The sequence below is a fragment of the Bos mutus genome, chromosome 22, assembly GCF_027580195.1.
Source record: "Bos mutus isolate GX-2022 chromosome 22, NWIPB_WYAK_1.1, whole genome shotgun sequence".
Classification (NCBI taxonomy): domain Eukaryota; kingdom Metazoa; phylum Chordata; class Mammalia; order Artiodactyla; family Bovidae; genus Bos; species Bos mutus.
In genome coordinates this window covers 52267440-52287879 of record NC_091638.1, presented here as the reverse complement: position 1 = coordinate 52287879, position 20440 = coordinate 52267440, and the positions used below count along the sequence as shown (strand labels likewise).

Below are 20440 nucleotides of genomic sequence, written 5' to 3'. Positions count from 1 at the left end.
AATTAAAAGACGCTTACTCCTTGGAAGGAAAGTTATGACCAACCTAGATAGCATATTCAAAAGCAGAGACATTACTTTGCCAACAAAGGTCTGTTTAGTCAAGGCTACGGTTTTTCCAGTAATCATGTATGGATGTGAGAGTTGGACTATAAAGAAAGCTGAGTGCCGAAGAATTGATGCCTTTGAACTGTGGTGTTGGAGAAGACTCTTGAGAGTCCCTTGGACTGCAAGCAGATCCAACCAGTCCATCCTAAAGGAGATCAGTCCCGGGGGTTCATTGGAAGGACTGATGTTGAAGTTGAAACTCCAATACTTTGGCCACCTGATTCGAAGAGCTGACTCATTTGAAAAGACCCTGATGCTGGGAAAGATTCAGTGCAGGAGGAGAAGGGGACAATGGAGGATGAGATGGTTGGATGGCATCATCAACTCAATGGACATGGGTTTGGGTAGACTCCAGGAGTTGGTGACGGACAGGGAGGCCTGGTGTGCTGCGGTTCATGGGGTCGCAAAAAGTCGGACACGACTGAGTGCCTGAACTGAATTACTGTGATAATACCAACTGTATTTATAAAATACAAAAAAAAAAAAAATTAAGGCTGAAATAAAAAGACTGGCTTTATTTTTTTTCCCTGAGACCCATGTGCCCCCGTGATGCATACACACACCCTCTTTGGACTCTACTGCAAAGCTGCACAGCCCAGCAGCCCTGCAAGCTGTGTCCCAGACCACTGAAGGGGGAAACTATGGAATACAGAGGTCAAATGAATATCTCCTGCCTGTTAAGTTCGACCATCCCTGACTCAAGCCTGTGACTCCGGGCTCCTCCCTTCACCCCAACATCGTCTTCTGCTACCTCTCATTTGGTGGGTAGTGGAGAAGACTGTGAAGCCAGCAGACGCAAGAAGGGCATAAAAGCACGGACTCTGTTTTCAAACAAACCTGGATTTGCAACTGGGCTCGGCTCCTAACTCACTGGGTTACCCAGGGCCAGTCAGATAACGTTTCTAAAACTAATGAGTAAAGAGGGTGATAACAGGGTCATCTCTCCTGGTTATTATGATGGTTAAGAGAGATAGGCTGCCATGAGAGCATCAGCAGAGAATCTAGATAGCCCAAGTGCTCAATAAAATATCTTACCCAGAATTATTACTTCAGGAGGCAAAAGAAGTCACCTGGACTTTGTTTCAGCAGCCAACTCAAGAAGAGAATATGTTACTGTGGAAGGCCTCCCTTGGGGCTCAGCTGGTAAAGAATCCGCCTGTGATATGGGAGACCTGGGTTTGATCCCTGGGTTGGGAAGATCCCCTGGGGAAGGGAACGGCTACCCACTGCAGTATTCTGGCCTGGAGGATTCCATGGACTGGATAGTCCATGCGTCGCAGAGTCGGGCACGACTGAGCAGCTTTCACTTCTACCCTCTCCTGTGGAAGTAGCAGGCAGTGTTGTCGGGCAGACTTGGTTTGAAGGTCTGATCCCCACTGACAAGCTGGGTGACCCTGGCAACTCCATTTCTCTATGAGAGGGGCGTCTTCTTATCCGTTCAATGGGAGTGTTGATACAAACTCTACACGAAGTGCCTGTCAGAGTCAGAAAACTAACTCTCTCTTTGTCGCGAAGTCGTGTCCGACTCTTGTGACCCCATGGACTGTAGCCTGCCAGGCTCCTCTGTCCATGGGATTCTCCAGGCAAGAATACTGGAGTGGGTTGCCATTTCCTTCTCCAACACTTGGGAACCAAATGGCCACCAAGGGTGAGGGTAAGCGAATAACACATAAACTAAGTGTTATTGCACAGTCCTTGGGACACATTCAAATGCACACTAAGAGTAAGCATCCTCTAAAGCCTACCATCAAATGTTAATAAATGCCTATGTACCAAACGCCACCGGTACGGCTCATTTCCCAACTGGACAGGTGACTTCTTCATAACTGCTTGAATTCTTCAAGCAATTCACAATCTTCATCCTCCACTGTCATAAACTAGGAGTAGTAGAGTTTTCATACCCACCTACGGACAATAGGCGAATCTAGATGAGGGAGCGGGGCGGGGGTGGGGGAGACCTAAACCAGTAATGACACAGCGCATGGAGACCACCGCACGGAGACCACTGGGAGAGGTGCTGTTTCTGCCACGACAGCAAAAGAAAAGCGGGGTCTCTCAAACACCAGAGGAGCTCATAATCAATGAGAATTACTTCAGCTTCAACAAACCACCGAAAGAATAACTGTAGAGATATATTAATACACATTTTTTTTACATCGCATGTCCCCCACAGGAAATGCTGCAAATGTGTGAGACACCTACAACACTCATCAACATAAAATTATAGACTAGTCGTCAATTAGAGGAACACCTAAAAATACACCCAACCGGACACCCTTGCCCCTGACTCCCTTACAAAAGCTTCAGTTTTTAGCTCGACACCCTAAGATGGCAGCACCCCCATAAGGACACTGCATAACCCAACTTCACAAACGTTGGGTCAGAAGCACACTCAAAGCTAGCATCGTGAAAGAAACCTTTACTAAGTCCTCTTCACAAAATGCATTGCAAAATCCCCAGGAGTTTAGTCGCCCAGCTCTATCACCACAGACGGTGCGGGCAGCGAGACGACCGGGGAAAGTCACCACGGCCAAGAGCATGTCCACCTGGACAACTATCCTGACTTCAGGCTCCTGCATGGTACACTGGGGTGATAAGCCCACCCAGAGTATAAACAGAGGCAACGGTAGTGAGCACCTTGATTTATGAGGGAAACAGAAAACTAGACACCAGGCAGAACCCAGGGAAGCAACTAGCTACGTGTTGCCTCTCAAGCACATTTCACAGAAGAGACAGGTGCGGACAGCGTGCTCTCCCCTCCCCGCAACACCCAGACAGTCCAAAAGCAGGTTCTAGAACCTGCAGCTCCCCGGGGCACGGCGGGGCCCCGGGGGCGCAACAGCGCGACCCCCGGTCAGGCCAGCGGTCGCCGGGGGGCGAGGAGGAGGGCGGCAGGCACGCGCGGTGGGCCCGGCCGGGGGCGCGGCCGCGGTGAGGGTGGGGTCGCGGCAAGCCGGCCCCCTCTCCGGCGCGGTCTCCCGGCGCGGCCCTTACGGCTGCTGGACAGCGCCCACGCCGGCGCGCCACGGCCCCCATCCCGGAACCCCGCGGGCCGCGCAGCGTGAGGCCCGGGCCGGCCGGCGGACGCTGAGGGGACGCGCGCGGAGGTACCTGTGGCGGCAACAGCTTCTCGGTGGCGGCGGCGGCCGCGGCGGGAGGACGGGGGCGGGGCGCGGCGTGCGCGCTCCCGGCCCGCGTGGTCCGGGGCGAGGCGCCCTCCCTCACTCCTCCCTCTCAGTCTCTCTCTCCCCGCCGCCCGGCGCCCGCGCAGCTCTCCGCCCCTTCACCTCTCACCTCCTACCTTTCCCCTCCCGCTCCCGCCCCCGCCGCACTTCGCACGTGCTCCCAGCGGCGCGCGCATGCGTGGTCGAGCCCTGCCGCCCGCGACTCCCGCTCGCCCCCTGGCGGACGCCGGGCCGTACGACTCCCTGGTAGGGAAGATGTCCGGGCGGGGCCGGCGAGGCAGAGCGTCACGCTGGGACAGAGCCCAGAGTACAGCACCGGAGCTTTTTAACAGAACATTCCAGGGTATATTAGCAAGAACACTTACAGGACGCCCGTGTTCCCTGTTTTATAACAGCGAAAAATTAAAAGGCAGCTGAAGTATGCAACAAATGCAATTGGGTCAAATTATGTCCATGAAAGTGACTTTCTCTAAGGCGTTTTGAAAACGAAGTTGCTGTTCAGTTGCTAAGTCGTGTCTGACTCTGCGACCCTATGGGCTGCAGTAGGTCAGGCTCCACTATCTCCCAGAATTTGCTCAAGTTCATGTCCATTGGGTTGGTGATGCTATCCTACCATTTCATCCTTCTCTTTAAAAGGATGTTTTATGAATACTAATGTGGAAAGATGTTCTTAAGAGAAGGTTCAGACTGAGCTCAATTTAAAAAAATAATCCAAGGAAAGGATTCTAGAGTGATGCTGATGTGCGCTCAGTGGACACCTCTGGGTGAAGGATTAGGGTGTTGAGATTTTTCCATTTGCTCATGGGCACACAACCATTTTCTACATGGAACACTTTGTTGTAATAGCAATATCTATGTCCACCGTTTACTCCGTGCCAGGTGCTTGAAACCAAGTCACCCTAAAACCAAGTTCTCTGTGCAGTTTATGATTAACCTCTCTAGCCAAAATGTTACTCCCTTTCTTGTCTGATGCCTGTTTCCCTAGAGACTGAGGAGTATCAGAGTAAAGAGGGGATTGAAACCGACCAGGACCCTGTGGTGCCCTCCAATAAGCAGGTAAGTTAGGGGGTGCCCGGAAAAAGAATACCAGATGTGGCTTTCTTGACATTTTATGATCCAATCCTATGATTTAAGGGCCCTGTAAGGGCCACCACGATGCTTGCTCTTGAACAGGTGTCAGTAATTAATGATCTTAAGGGAAGAGAGAAATGCAGGAACAGAAAAAAGCCCATCAATCAATAGTCCAGGGATAAAGCAGAGACCTAGTTCCCCCTCAAGAGATACACACAACCATACATCTTTGAGTTCTGCAGGAACCAGGCCTGCACCCAATGAAGGATGGAAAAATGGTGTTGACCCTCCTGACATCAATCAACTAAAGCTTGGATTGCAGTTTCAATCCCTGGATCAGGAAAACTCCTGGAGTAGGGAAATGGCAACCCACTCCAGTATTTTGCCTGGAAATCCCATGACAGAGAAGCCTGGTGGGCTACAGTTTAGGTGTCGAAAAGAGTCAGACATGACTGAGCACACGTGCACACACCCTTAGCTTAGTTCAGTTCAGTTCATTTCAGTCGCTCAGTCGTGTCTGACTCTTTGCGACCCCATGAATCACAGCACGCCAGGCCTCCCTGTCCATCACCAACTCCCGGAGTTCACCCAGACTCATGTCCATCGAGTCAGTGATGCCATCTAGCCATCTCATCCTCAGTCGTCCCCTTCTCCTCCTGCCCCCAATCCCTCCCAGCATCAGAATCTTTTCCAATGAGTCAACTCTTCGCATGAGGTGGCCAAAGTACTGGAGTTTCAGCTTTAGCATCATTCCTTCCAAAGAAATCCCAGGGCTGGTCTCCTTCAGAATGGACTGGTTGGATCTCCTTGCAGTCCAAGGGACTCTCAAGAGTCTTCTCCAACACCACAGTTCAAAAGCATCAATTCTTTGGCACTCACCCTTAGCTTAAACCTTCCCCAATTTTGCTGTTTGGGGAGACACTGCTTTGGGAAAAATGCCTGGTGTTCTCCTTACTTGCTGCAAGTAATCATCAAACATTCCTTCTCACAAACTTCGACTTGGTTGTGTCTGTTGCCTCAATACCAAGAGGCAAACCCGGTTTTCAGGTAACACTCCTGGGTAAAAAAGCCTTTCTGTGGTGTCCCTGTTTCTTGTTTGTAGGAAAAAGGCTTGACCTTCCCTGAGTTCCAAAGGGCAAACTCAAACAGTTACTAACCCAGGAAGTGAGGGAACGCAGAAACAGAGGGAAACAGTCCCAGTTCCTCCGCCAGGGATTGATATAACAACAAAACCCTTTGAATTCTTCTGCTTGAAGGAAGGCCCCCAGCCAGGTGGATGATAGTAACTTCAGGCTGAGTACAAGCATCCTAGACCACCACCCTGTTCATCACCAGCCATTATATCTACTACTCCAGGCAGGAATTCCTCAGAAGAAATGGAGTAGCCATCATGGTCAACAAGAGTCCGAAATGCAGTACTTGGATGCAATCTCAAAAACGACAGAATGATCTCTGTTTGTTTCCAAGGCAAACCATTCAATATCACAGTAATCCAAGTCTATGCCCCAACCAGTAACGCTGAAGAAGCTGAAGTTGAACGGTTCTATGAAGACCTACAAGACCTTTTAGAACTAACACCCAAAAAAGATGTCCTTTTCGTTATAGGGGACTGGAATGCAAAAGTAGGAAGTCAAGAAACTCCTGGAGTAACAGGCAAATTTGGCCTTGGAATACGGAATGAAGCAAGGCAAAGACTAATAGAGTTTTGCCAAGAAAATGCACTGATCATAACAAACACCCTCTTCCAACAACACAAGAGAAGACTCTACACATGGACATCACCAGATGGTCAACACCAAAATCAGATTGATTATATTCTTTGCAGCCAAAGATGGAGAAGCTCTATACAGTCAGCAAAAACAAGACCAGGAGCTGACTGTGGCTCAGATCATGAACTCCTTATTGCCACCCTAGACCATACAGGTATGACCTAAATCAATTATGATTATACAGTGGGAGTGAGAAATAGATTTAAGGGTCTAGATCTGATAGATAGACTGCCTGATGAACTATGGACTGAGTTCATGACATTGTACAGGAGGCAGGGATCAAGACCATCCCCGTGGAAAAGAAATGCAAAAAAAGCAAAATGGCTATCTGAGGAGGCCTTACAAATAGCTGTGAAAAGAAGAGAAGCGAAAAGCAAAGGAGCAAAGGAAAGATATAAGCATCTGAATACAGAGTTCCAAAGAATAGCAAGAAGAGATAAGAAAGCCTTCTTCAGCGATCAATGCAAAGAAATAGAGGAAAACAACAGAATGGGAAAGACTACAGATCTCTTCAAGAAAATTAGAGATACCAAGGGAACATTTCGTTCAAAGATGGGCTCGATAGAGGACAGAAATGGTATGGACCTAACAGAAGCAGAAGATATTAAGAAGAGGTGGCAAGAATACACAGAAGAACTGTACAAAAAAGATCTTCACGACCCAGATAATCATGATGGTATGATCACTGACCTAGAGCCAGACATCTGGAATGTGAAGTCAAGTGGGCCTTAGAAAGCATCACTACGAACAAAGCTAGTGGAGGTGATGGAATTCCAGTTGAGCTATTTCAACTCCTGAAAGATGATGCTGTGAAAGTGCTGCACTCAATATGCCAGCAAATTTGGAAAACTCAGCAGTGGCCACAGGACTGGAAAAGGTCAGTTTTCATTCCAATCCCAAAGAAAGGCAATGCCAAAGAATGCTCAAACTACCGCACAATTGCACTCATCTCACATGCTAGTAAAGTAATGCTCAAAATCCTCCAAGCCAGGCTTCAGCAATATGTGAACCGTGAACTTCCAGATGTTCAAGCTGGTTTTAGAAAAGGCAGAGGAACCAGAGATCAAACTGCCCATCTGCTGGATCATGGAAAAAGCAAGAGAGTTCCAGAAAACATCTATTTCTGCTTTATTGACTATGCCAAAGCCTTTGACTGTGTGGATCACAATAAACTGCGGAAAATTCTTCAAGAGATGGGAATACCAGACCACCTGATCTGCCTCTTGAGAAATTTGTATGCAGGTCAGGAAGCAACAGTTAGAACTGGACACGGAACAACAGACTGGTTCCAAATAGGAAAAGAAGTACGTCAAGGCTGTATATTGTCACCCTGCTTATTTAACTTATATGCAGAGTACATCATGAGAAACGCTGGACTGGAAGAAACACAAGCTGGAATCAAGATTGCCGGGAGAAATATCAATAACCTCAGATATGCAGATGACACCACCCTTATGGCAGAAAGTGAAGAGGAACTCAAAAGCCTCTTGATGAAAGTGAAAGTGGAGAGTGAAAAAGTTGGCTTAAAGCTCAGCATTCAGAAAATGAAGATCATGGCATCTGGTCCCATCATTTCATGGGAAATAGATGGGCAAACAGTGGAAACAGTGTCAGACTTTATTTTTCTGGGCTCCAAAATCACTGCAGATGGTGACTGCAGCCATGAAATTAAAAGATGTTTACTCCTTGGAAGGAAAGTTATGACCAACCTAGATAGCATATTCAAAAGCAGAGACATTACTTTGCCAACAAAGGTCCGTCTAGTCAAGGCTATGGTTTTTCCTGTGGTCATGTATGCATGTGAGAGTTGGACTGTGAAGAAAGCTGAGTGCCAAAGAATTGATGCTTTTGAAGTGTGATGTTGGAGAAGACTCTTGAGAGTCCCTTGGACTGCAAGGAGATCCAACCAGTCCATTCTGAAGGAGATCAGCCCTGGGATTTCTTTGGAAGGAATGATGCTAAAGCTGAAACTCCAGTACTTTGGCCACCTCACGCGAAGAGTTGACTCATTGGAAAAGACTCTGATGCTGGGAGGGATTGGGGTCAGAAGGAGAAGGGGACGACAGAGGGTGAGATGGCTAGATGGCATCACTGACTCGTTGGACGTGAGTCTGGGTGAACTCCGGGAGTTGGCGATGGACAGGGAGGCCTGGCGTGCTGTGATTCATGGGGTCGCAAAGAGTCGGATACGACTGAGTGACTGAACCGAACTGAATGAGAAGAAAGTCACACACACTGTAGCCCTCATCCCAAGTTTTGCCTATAAAACCCTGAAAACCATGGTGGACATTCAGGTCTTTCAAGAACAAGTCACCCATTCCCCTCAACTGACCATTGGAATCTATCTTTCTCTGCTCCAAAGGCCTACATTTCTGTTTGTCGGGCCTCACTGTGCACCCACCATGTGAATTTGGGTTGGAAAACATGGCTGAGCTGAGCAATTTGCACAGTCCTTGCATCTGACCTTCCAAGAAACCCTGAGCTAGGTCTTGTTACCAGGTCTCACAAGAAGAGGCTCTACCCGAGACAAGGGTACAGGTCCCAGTGGACCCATTGCCCGTCCATTCCTGGGATGGGTAGTGATCATCTGCGGGTCTGGGGGAAGCTTGGCCTGATCACGCCACACACAGGTCTCGAGTGTCAAGGCTCAGCCTCACCCCATCATGCTACCCTGGGCACACTCCCTTCAGTTTACCCACACCCACCCTGCAGCGATCTGGACATGCAGACGAACCCTGTCCTGCCCTTGAGGGTGGCATCACTGGGGTTGCATAAAGGACAGATGTAACCACACCAAGGCTAAAATCAGTGGCAGCCCTTCAGGCAGCTCCAGCCCCCATCACCCCTCACAAGCCAGTCATGCCCCCTCCCATCAACCCTGTACCAACATCTCCAAAACCTTGCCTTCCTCCTTGCCCACACCGCCGTCATGGCAAAATTAAACAATAATGGTGTTGGGCTGCACCCCCACAGGCTTACAAGCCCTGTGCTTGCCCGCTTCAAGACAGAAGAATGAGCCTAGAGTCAGCAACAGAGACATCGACAGTGTGAAGAGGTGGTCCCCAACCTCTGGCACTGGGGACTGGTTTTATGGAAGACAATTTTTCCATGGCCTGGGGAGTGGGGGTCAGGGGTGGTTTGGGGATGATTCAAGAGCATTACATTTATTGTGCACTTTCTTTCTGTTATTATGACATCAGCTCCACCTCGGATCACCAGGCATTAGATCCCAGAGGTTGGGGACCCCTGCTTTAAGGATGGGGGAGCTTACCTAGTCTAAAGCAAGGTCCTGGAGCAACACCCCACCAGTGCCAAGCAGACATGGAAGAAAGGGAACCTGATGACCAGCTGTAGGGGAATTGATGTCAGGTGGGCTCATTAGTTACCAGGGAAACCAGTGGGAGGAGCATGTACCAGATGGGCCCTTTGATCAGACCAATCACCAGCTGGGGTGGGGCAAGTACTAGGAAGGTCAGGCACATGAGCAGTGTACAGGTGAAGCAGGCATATCTCAGGCAGGGCCAATGTACCAAGAGCAAGAGAACAGCCATCTTGAGTGGCCTGACCGTACAAATGGGGACAATGACCTCGGCCCAGAGTGACCTTTTAACATTTTGCCCTGTATTCAGACTTGGCTTTTGGCTTTAAAAGAGAATGTTTATTCTATAAAGGAAATATTCTTTTGTTATTTTTAGAGGGGCAACGACACAGCAGTGTAGGGGAGCCTGACCTACACCCTTACCCAGCTTGCATCGCTCTACGTCTGATCCTTTATAACCCATGACCGGGCCCCTTGGAAGCCTTGGGCAAAAGGCACCTCAGTTCTCTGTCACCAGTCTTCCTTTGCTCTCCACTGCCTCATTCCTTTTGACAAATATGAAGTCTATCCAGTGTTTTTCGTTTTCCGAGTGATGTCACCCTGCGTGACCAAGTCCCAGTCTCTTCCTTTCACCGTCAAATTCCTACAAAGAATATGGCTCTGAACTTGGCTCGCAGCAGAAAATCTTGGGGGAATGTTCAGTTAAGTCAGAGTCTTCCTGAGCCCCACCCCAGGCCCACGGGACCCAAGTCTTCTCTCCAAAGAGCACTGGAAACGTCTTTTCACAAGCCCCACCACAGGGATGTACGTGACTAGACTGTCTTTTGGGTACTCCTGTCACCCTGCTTCCTCCCCATCCATTCCCCACCCAACCATTTCACCCAACCTTAGTTTACAGGGAACTGACTCTCAACAAGATCTATATGCCTTCTCCCAAAAAACAAGGGCCTCCAGAACTGACACTTGGTTAAGTGCTTCTGCACCCTGCAGCACTGCCCCAAATCCCCCACTGCACAAGAACCACTGGGGTCCCTCTGGGGACCCTAAGGCTCATGGGTCCAGGGTGAATCCACTCTTGAATCTCCCCCAAGGAGTTGAACGTAAAGTGGCCATGATCTTAGGTCTTCTCCAACAAATTATTATAAAAACATGGGGAAAAGTTGAAAGAACCATATAGTTAACAACTATGTATTCTAGATTCTACAACTATTAACATTTTCTAGTGGTAAAGAATCCACCTGCCAGTGCAATACACGCAAGAGATGTGGGTTCGATCCCTGGGTCGGGAAGATCACCTGGAGAAGGGCATGGCAACCCACTCCAATATTCTTGCCTAGAAAAGTCCATAGACAGAGGAGCCTGGTCAGCTACACTCCATGAGACTGCAAAGAATCAGACACAACTGAGCGCACACAAGCAGTATCACGTTTTTCTAGAAACAACCAAAAACACCATCCCTTTATCCACCTGTCAATCTTATTTCCTATGCATTTCCAGGTAAGTTGCAGATGCCTGATTTTCATTTTTAAATACAACTCAGGTGGAACAGCTTGTCAACTGGAAAACAAACAAACAACTTAGACGTGAGAATGGTGTTTTCTTTGGGGACATGACAGCCAACTAACTACAGCCTGGAAACAGCCTCTCAGATAGCTCTGAGGAACTGTTTCCAAGAGGTAAGAGATGAGCCAGGATACACAGCAAACAAAGAAAAAACATGTAGTCAAACACCAAAAGTCTACTGCTAATCACAAAAACAGACATCTCAAGTATGGGAAGATGCTGAGTCTGGGCTCCCTGAAATCATTCCACTGATATGCATCTTAACCATGAGGGCTAGTACCTGGTTTTCTTCATCCTGAGTGCCCCTCGGGGTGTACTACTGGTGGGAGGTAGGCAGCTGCAGTGGCTGATGGCTCAATGGCAGGCAACATTTTTTACTGAAATGGTCTACAAGCTCCACTTGCCCTTCCTACCCAAAGCTCAACCTTATTTTGGATTGCTCCCCATGGTAAATTTAAAAAAAAAAAAAAAAAGAGCTTTAGAGTTCATCCAGAAGAACAGTTCCCAGTTCTTGAGATTCCACGCGGAGCCAAATCTCACGACAATCTTGAAAAATAAGGGTTAGGTCTATTTCACAAACGAAGACAACGTCCTTGAGAGGGGAGGACATTTGCCCAGGGTCATTCTGGTAACTGATCAAGCACATAACAGCCACAGGACTCTGGCTGGGTTCCAGCCCACTGCCCGGCCACCTCAGCCTGTCATGGACACGGAGAAGGGTATTCATGATGAAACGGTGCTCTCTTTGCAATCACTTGCACTACCGATCATGCTCACGTGGAATTAAGCATTAGTGATAGCAGCTGGCAACGTGATAAGAGCACAAAGGCCGCTTTAGGACCAGAATCCTTGGATTTGAGTTAAGGGTCTGACATGCAGCTGCTCTGCAGTCGGGAAAATGAACTTAACCTCAGGGAACCTGGACTTCAGAGTCAGGTTCCAAGACACAACCAAGAAAACTGACCTCTCTGGTTTCCAAAAAACTTACATCACTATGAACACAGGTAAAACTCTTAGATTCTTAGAGCCAGCAGTCATCTGAATAACCATGATAACGGTCATTAAAAATACTCAAAATCTCCAAGTTGTATTAATATTCAATCAATGCCTTTATTAACTATCAAGTTCCTATGTGTCAGAGACAGGGATCCAAGTTAATTCTCTGCACTGGAGAAGCTGTCTTAGTGCACACCTTCAAACAAAACCTTACAGGCAATATTACGAGGTCATAATAGCTGCCAATAATAGTGACAACTATTGATTGTAAAGCCCAGAGACGGGCTTTACAATATTATTACTACCTCATAAAATCCTCACCATGGCCTTTAGAGGCAGGTCAGGTACATACGCCTCATTTTAAGGATACAGAAATGAAAGCACCCAGAGCCATAACAACTTGTTTGAGGTCACAGACAGGCAGCATCAAATGGCCACCTGCACAAGCCCGAAGTCGAACTTTTGCCACTGAGCTTTCAAGTGCTGTGGGTGGGAGTTGGTGGGCAGGACACCAAAGAGAAGGGACCACCAAGGGGATGTTGTATGAGCAGGGCCTTGTAAGGGAAGAGTTTGCAGCGACAGCCACTGCTTAAACCACATGCCAGGGCTATCTTACTTTCATCACTTATTTGATCCTGACAATGTTTTAAACGCCATGAAACAGGCTCTTCTTATCTCCCCATTTTGTAGATGATGAAACTGAGGGCTGGCAAGGTTAAGTCACTTGAGACTGTAGTCAATGACTTCATTGTTCCCTTCTCTGTGAGCAGATCCTACACACAGCCCTGCCCACGGTTAAGTGACAGTGATCGCTCCCAGTAGGGTGAGCAACTTCAGTGTCAGCCCTGGCCACGTCTTGCTTTGGTCAATGGAGTGTGAGTGAACGTGACCTCCACAGGTCTGGCAGAAGTTTTTTTAAGCGCCATTGCTTGTGTGGGTCAGCCTCTTGTTCTTTCCCTTGGGACGAAAGAGCAACAGTCCTGCTTTGGGACTGCTCCTTCCACTTGGGTCCCAGACTGAGAGGCCCTGGAGCAGAACTGTAGCAATGAGCTGCAGCCCCTGGACATGCCATGCGAGTGAAGATTACGTTTGGTAATGGAAGTCACTAGGATTGGGGGACTGTTTGTTACTAACACAGAGCTCTCAGTGAAGAGGAGTCAGGATGCTAACCTCAGTACCCATCATTTAAAGGCCATAAAATTCACCTGTTTTAGGTATAAAGATTTTTAGTAAAGTGCAACTATCACCATAATGTAACTTTAGAACATTATCATCATCCCAAAAAGAAGCCCAGTGGAGCTGTTTCTCATTTTCACCGCCCTGATAGCCCCGCCCCCCCATCCCACAGGATTGTATGACATGTAATCTCTGTGTCTGGCACAGAGTTATGGAAGTTCATCCATGCTGCAGCATGTATCAGTAGTCCACTTCTATTTATGCCAAGCAGTACTTCATTGTATGGAGATATCAGACTTCGTCTGTCCTTTCATCTGCTGACGCACTTTTGGGTTGCTTGCACTTTCTCCGATTGTAAATAACACCGCTGTGAGCATTCACACGCGTGCTTGTGTGGATGTACGTTTCCATTTCCCTCGGGTAAGTACCTAGGAACTCAATGGCTGGGTCACACAGTCAATCTACATTTAACATTTTTAAGAAACTGCCCAACTGTTTTCCAAAGTGGCCACACTATTTTACATTCCTGCCTGCATATGTGAGGATTCCAATTTCTCCTTATCCTTGCTAACAGTTGTAATTGTCAGATTTTTTTTTTTTTTTTTTATATAGCTGTTTCAGTGGTAATATGGTGGTATCTCATGGTGGTTTTAATCTGTATTCCCCTAATGGCTAAAGATGCTGATCAACTTTTTAGGTGTATGTTGGTTATTCCTATGCCTGCTTTGGTGAGGTGTCTATTCAAATCTTTTCCCCATTTTTTAACTGGGATATTTGTCTTCTTATTGAATTGTAAGAGTTCTTTATATATTCTAGATACAAGTCTTTTATTGTATATCTGGTTTACAAATGCTTTTTCCAGAAAAACAAATAGAATGGGTAACTATTTCAGAAATAAATAGTACTAGCACTGATACAACAAAGAAAAGTAGCCATAAATAAAGGCCAATAACAAAGAAAAAGTTTTAAATTACCTCCAAAAAGTTACTTGACCTTGACCAACCCAAGTCCAAGTCCTCAGAATAAAAAGCACTAAGAATTTCAAAACATATAAAAAGCAGCAAATTCCTCAACATGGTTTATGAGACACATACGGCTCTATGCTCAAACAACTACAGTTTTTTACATGAGAGGAAGAAGTTCCTGAAGAATATTTTACACCTTGGTAAGATCTGGTAAATTTCATCTGGCTAAATACTGGGCTGGACCAATATTTATCCATAAGATGTTGCCAAAAAACGCAAATGAACTTTCTGGCCAACCCAGGAAGTGGGCATAATATCCTTTAAGTGAAGACTATTGTTTTTTTTTGCCTCACCAAACAGCTTGTGGGATCTTAGTTCCCTGACCAGGAATTGAACCTGGGTCCTCAGCAGGGAAACCCCAAGTCTTAATGACTGGATCACCAGGGAATTCCCAATAATGAAGAATCTTGATACTGACATACATTAACCTTTCAATAGTTACTAAAGACAAATTTCAGAGAGGTTCATTTATGAACTTCACACATAAATAAACCACAACTACATAAAGAGAAAAGAACATTACTTCTTAGTAAATACTACTGGGTTATTTATTAATAGCTATCAACATGAAGACAAATTACAATACTGTAAGAAATTCTAAACAAGTCTAAATTTTAAGCATATTTTTTAAACTGTTGATATTTTAAAGTAGGGAAAAAAACAAAGAATAGCACCTTCATTCCAGCAAGGAAGAAACATAAATTTCTGAATTCTGAAGAATTAACATACCATCAGAAAAAAAAAAAGAACATTTCAAGGTCCTGTTCAAATAGTACTGCTTCCATAAATTCCTCCCTGATTCTCTGCCCCCTCAATTAAAAAAAAAAAGTCAGGGTAAATAATTGCTCTTTCCTCAGACCACCAGCCTATAAGCCTCACATTACTTGAACTGCCTTGATGGGCCTGTTACCTTCTCCACTGCATCACATTTAGTTCCTATTTTCTATGCCCATTCAAGTACAGCAGGTGTCATTATTTTATTAAACTCTTATATAAAATAGGTGTTTGAAAAATATTTCTTGAATTGATGTGTATCTGAATATTAAAAAAGTTTCTGAAGATTATTTTCTAAAAACCAGAATGTAGAAAAACATACACAAAGGCAATAATAAAATCTGACTTCCCCCAATATTACAAAGAATAAAAAAGAAGGTTGACACCAGCTTTTAAATGGTAAATGATTAAGGGTGAGAAATAGATCCTATACACATGGGAAAATTCAGAAAATCATATCTATTCTTCAACCTGATGTTGGTGGAGGAAACCAACAGGTGACTGGTAACTGGTGCAAGCATCCAGAATGGAACGACTTGATGACAGCTGAGGGCCGGCCCATGCTTTCAACCATAAATTCTACTTCAGGGAGTAGGCTCTCAAATGTCATTATTCCTTACCCTCGTAGGCCTCCTCTCTGCTTTATTTAGAGCACTGATCATGGTCTAACTCTACATCCCTTAATTCTCAATTCTGTTGTCTGTCTCCTCCCCTGGAATGTCAGTTCCATGAGGGCAGAGACCTATTTTGTCATTGTCACACCCTCAGAAAGTGTTAGTTGCTCAGTCGTGTCCAACTCTTTGCGACCACATGGACTGCAGCCTGCCAGGCTCCTCTGTCCATGGAATTTCCCAGGCAAGAATACTGGAGTGGGTTGCCATGCCCTTCTCCAGAGGATCTTCCCGACTCCGGGATCAAACCCGGGTCTTCTACATTACAGGCAGATTCTTTGCCATCTGAGCCACCAGGAAAGCCCCACACCCTCAGAAGGTGCTCAGTATTTGCGGAATGGATTAATGTTCTAAGGAAACAAGTACTTGCCCAATCCCCAAACAGGCATAGTATATAAAATTCATAACAGCGTAATTTATAATTACAAAAATCAGAACCCACATGCCCAGAGAATAGCTATGCAAATTAGAAATTAATGATACCATAAAATGCTAAGTAGCTATTAAACATTAAAAGTTTACTGAAGATATTTATATACCAAGAGAAGAAATACCATATCATGTAAAAAGCGTCCTGCGGTGCCTTACCCATTCAGAACTGCAGCTCATATGAAGCGTGTATAAATATTTACGTACTAATAAAAGAATGGCATTCTTTAATAGCTACTTTAAGTGACTTACACTCATAATTTTAAAATATTCTATCAAATGCCATATTTTCAGAAGAAAAGCAGCTACTGTGTCAATGGAAAAACCTACACAATAGTCAGCACGACTTGAGGAGCAGGGCGGTAAATTGTTCCCTTTTACAAAGCTAAAAAATGTTCAGTTCAGTTGCTCAGTCGTGTCCGACTCTTTGCGACCCCATGAATTGCAGCACGCCAGGCCTCCCTGTCCATCACCAACTCCCAGAGTTCACTCAAACTCATGTCCACACTGAGTTAAAAGTAAACACTGGTTATGAAAATGTCCTTAGTCCCTGCAAAGCAGTGTTATCTTTTTCATTTTACTTATTTCTTAAGGTCGAATTCTTCATAGCATAACATACATACAATAGAATGTACCCATTTTAAGAAAACAGGCTGAGGTGACCTTGACTGAGGGGCTGAGTGTGGCAAGTGGATCACAGGATGCTGGGCGAGAGCTCCCTGCCTTCAGTCTTCACACGAGAGCGAGGCACTGGCTCCTCCTCAAGGTCCTAGCCTGCCTGGAAGCAAGAACATTCGTTCCCGGCCTCACCAAGGCCATGCAAACCTGTGCCCCATGGGGGCCCTGTGTGGCCAAGCCCAGGGCCTTGATGGCTTGGCCTCAACGGCATGCTGGGCCAGGAACCCAGCAACCACAGAAATAAGAGGAGCTAACCTTTGAACAGGGTGGAGCCTGCCTCTGGTTTCCACGCGGGTCAGTTGGCAATCTGTAGCCTAATCTCCTAATCTTTAGCCTGCTCTATGATGCTGAGCGTGCTTCCAAACCCCTCGAAGCCTGCTTCCTCAATGGACTGAAGAAGAAGAAAATCCCCTTGCAATATGAAGGTCAAAGTAAACGTGACCATCCACAGGAAGCCACGAGGTGGGAGCTCACTGTGTATCGGCCACACTTATCCTAGATGTCACCGGGACACCTGCCATCCAGGATTGCCTCTTGGCTGGCACGTTCACACCCACTCTGGCTTTGAGTCACCACAACCAAAAATGGGGAGTTGGAGCTAAAGCGTTTTGAATGAGGAAGGCTCCAAAGGACCCCGTTTCTGCTCAGTTGCTTGATCTTTCACCACCAAAAAATAGTCCCAGGTAGCTTCAGCTGCCCCTAAATCAGGTCACAGAACAGCAGGAGACATTCCTTTGGCGAAAAAGGATACACTCTTGTCCTGTATCTTGTACTGGTACGTGAGGCTTCGATCCCGGGGGGTGGTGGGCTGCAGTGGTCTTCTCCACAGGATCCTCAGCTAAGTGACGAAGAGAAGAATGAAAGAGGAGAAGCCCCCCAAGTACCTGCTCCAGTGTGAACCCTGTCTGCCTCCTCGCTGACCTTCAGCTGAGGTCAGGTGCGATGCGGTAAATGGGACCAACCTCTGAAACAAAGCTCACTACCCGTCACCTAAAACAGAGGTTTCCCCTCCATTACTATAGTAATATTTGCTCATCCTGGAAAACACGGAAGACAAAGAAAAGTAGAAAATACTCATCCAGAGAAAAACCATGAAAGTACTTTCGTGTATTTCCTTTCGGTCTTTTCTGTGAGCCTGGTTTTGTACTTTTGGGCTAGATGAACTTGGAAGGCCAATGCAATAGAATGCACACACTCAATTCTGAGGCTCCGAAGACTAGACATTTGTCCTGAGTGACTACATCGCTCTGCGGGGCTGAGCGGCTTCAGAGCCACACGCTGCCAGTGGAAGGGTCTCCTCGGGGTGTGCCTGGCATACCACCAGCACAGCCTCTCTGAGCCTGCTCGAATGCTCTGATTTCCATACCTGACTCTGAATGACTCTGGGCCAAAACTCCCACCCACCCTTAATGGGTCAAAAGTGGTCAAAGCGAAGTTAACCTGGAAGAGGTGGCAAAGGCTTTGGGGTGATCCTGAAAGAGAAGTTTCAGAAGGCAGAGAACCATGGCAGCCCCTGGGCATGGGGAGAACCTGACCTCCCTTCCAGGCCACAGGCAGGACTCCATGCTTCCCCCTAAGTACTCCAAACATCCCGGTGGTGGGGTTAGGGGGTGGCAGTAACGCCAGCCAGGAGAATAGCCTCCCAAGTCTCCATTTGAAAAGGAATGGTGTTGGCCTGAATACACAGAGCCTGCTATGACCCTGTGGTAGAAGTCTGCTGTTTACTGCCTTCCCCAGGGGATAGCTGGACAGTCATCTCCTCTCCAAGAACTCCCCTCTGGCCGCAAATGACCACCGTGCAAAACCTGCCCTGGTGCACAGGGCCAAGAACCCCTGGAGCGGACTCGGATCTGCATTCACACAACTTCTGAGACCTCCCTCCCACCCAAGGGCATATCCTAGTGGACTACCCCCAGGCCCGACACTGTCCCGGGGCAGTGGGGCGCACAGAGGAGGCGAGCAGCTCCTGGTGAGCCAGGGCCCCGCGCACCTGCCCGTGCCCAACACTGTCCCGGGGCAGTGGGGCGCACAGAGGAGGCGAGCAGCTCCCGGTGAGCCAGGGCCCCGCGCACCTGCCCGTGCACATCTTTGCAGAAGCCGGTGGCCAGGCCCTCAACCCGCAGGATCAGGTGGCTCTGGTGACTAAGGCCATTCAGCAGGACGTCACTCTCCTTGTCCTCGGCATCTCCACTGTCATGTACGAGGGCCACGACGTTTCCCTGCAACAGATACAGGCTGTCAGGAGGGACGCCAGGCTCAAGACACGCGGGTCTCTGGGAGCCTCCGCTGCCCTGCACGCCCTCTCACGGGACTGGGCTCAGGGCTTGGGCCTGCAATCGTCTGCTGGAACAGCTTCACCAGCACACCCAGCCTGGACGTCCAGCTCAGTTTGTCTGTAAGCAAGGAAGAGCATCCAGTCGTGAAAAAGAATAAAACAGATCAGTGTGTTCTGTTTTGGGGGCAGTGGATAGCAAAACACACACTGTGTGTTAGTAAATGAAAAGAAGTACCAAACTGTGTGGATGGTGGGTTACTCGGAATGTGAAAAGAAAAGCAGGGAGATGAGCATACATACAAATGCATTTATGACTGCTCAGACGCTCCGGAAGGATATATGAGGGAGGGAAGGAGAGACCTACTTTTTGCTACAGTAGACTTTATATCCTGTTTATATCTTTTTTCTTTATTAAACTATTTTAATATTAAAACTTTAATTAAAATATTAAAAACTTTATAATATAAAAATATTGAAATTTTAGTATTAAACTACTTTCTCTATTAAACTATTTCCAAGTTTTACTTTCTTAATTAATATAAGTATTTTTACAAAAAGAAGTTGATAGTGGCCCACACGGGGCTTCCCTGGTAGCTCAGCTGGTAAAGAATCCGCCTCCAATGCGGGAGACCCCGGTTCAATTCCTGGGTCGGGAAGATCCCCTGGAGAAGGGATAGGCTACCACTCCAGTGGTTCAGGTGGTAAAGAACCCGCCTGCGATGCGGGAGACCTGGCTTTGATCCCTGGATTGGGAAGACTCCCCTGGACAAGGGAACAGCCACCCACTCCAGTATTCTTGCCTGGAGAATGCCATGAACAGAAGAGCCTGGCGGGCTACACTCCACGGGGTCACAAAGAGTCGGACACGACTGAGCGACTGCACACAGCACAGTGGGCCACACGGCAGGCTGAGCTGCACAAACTGACTGCCTGCTTCACTCCTCCCCCAGCCCCGCTGAACTGTGTCCTGAGGCCCCTTACACGTCCCCCCCCCATTCTTTCCCCATCACCCTGGCGCCCGGCCCTGCGACTGTAGGCAGGATGGCCTAAGGTCCCCTAAATCCAGCTTCCAGGCAGGACCCTGCACGCAGGAGGTGAGTGGCATGCACCGCTGGATCCACACACCCTGACTAATCCACTTCCCCCGTCCCCACTGCCCTGTGCCCAGCCTGGCCCTGTGGGACACACGCTCAGCTGATGTCTGTAAGCTCCCCCTCACTTAATTCTTGCGGTCTGGTTCCTGGGAGGTGGGTACCACAGGTGTTACTGTTTTGCTAAAATCCCTATGAGGCAAAATCTCTATTTTTGCCTCATAACTTAACAATGAAGGTTACACCCTACCCCTGCATTGCACCTCGCAATTTTCATATTGTTTTTGTTTTGGGACACACTGTGTGGCACGTA

At 47.4% G+C, this 20440-nt stretch overlaps 1 protein-coding gene across 2 annotated transcripts in view; it reads right to left on the bottom strand.

Annotated features, from left to right (window-relative positions):
• ELP6 (elongator acetyltransferase complex subunit 6) overlaps positions 1 to 20440 on the bottom strand; it is a 78717-nt gene that overhangs the window by 46512 nt on the left and 11765 nt on the right. Inside the window, exons 6-7 of one of the 2 annotated variants that reach the window (XM_070359397.1) lie at positions 18834 to 18980; positions 13356 to 17599 (exon numbers count right to left, since the gene is read on the bottom strand). In XM_070359397.1, coding sequence (XP_070215498.1) covers positions 17471 to 17599; positions 18834 to 18980 — 276 coding nt within the window. In that variant the 3' untranslated portion in view covers positions 13356 to 17470. Of the gene's footprint in view, positions 1 to 13355; positions 17600 to 18833; positions 18981 to 20440 lie in introns of those variants that run through there. The other variant, XM_070359398.1, reaches the window with a different exon arrangement.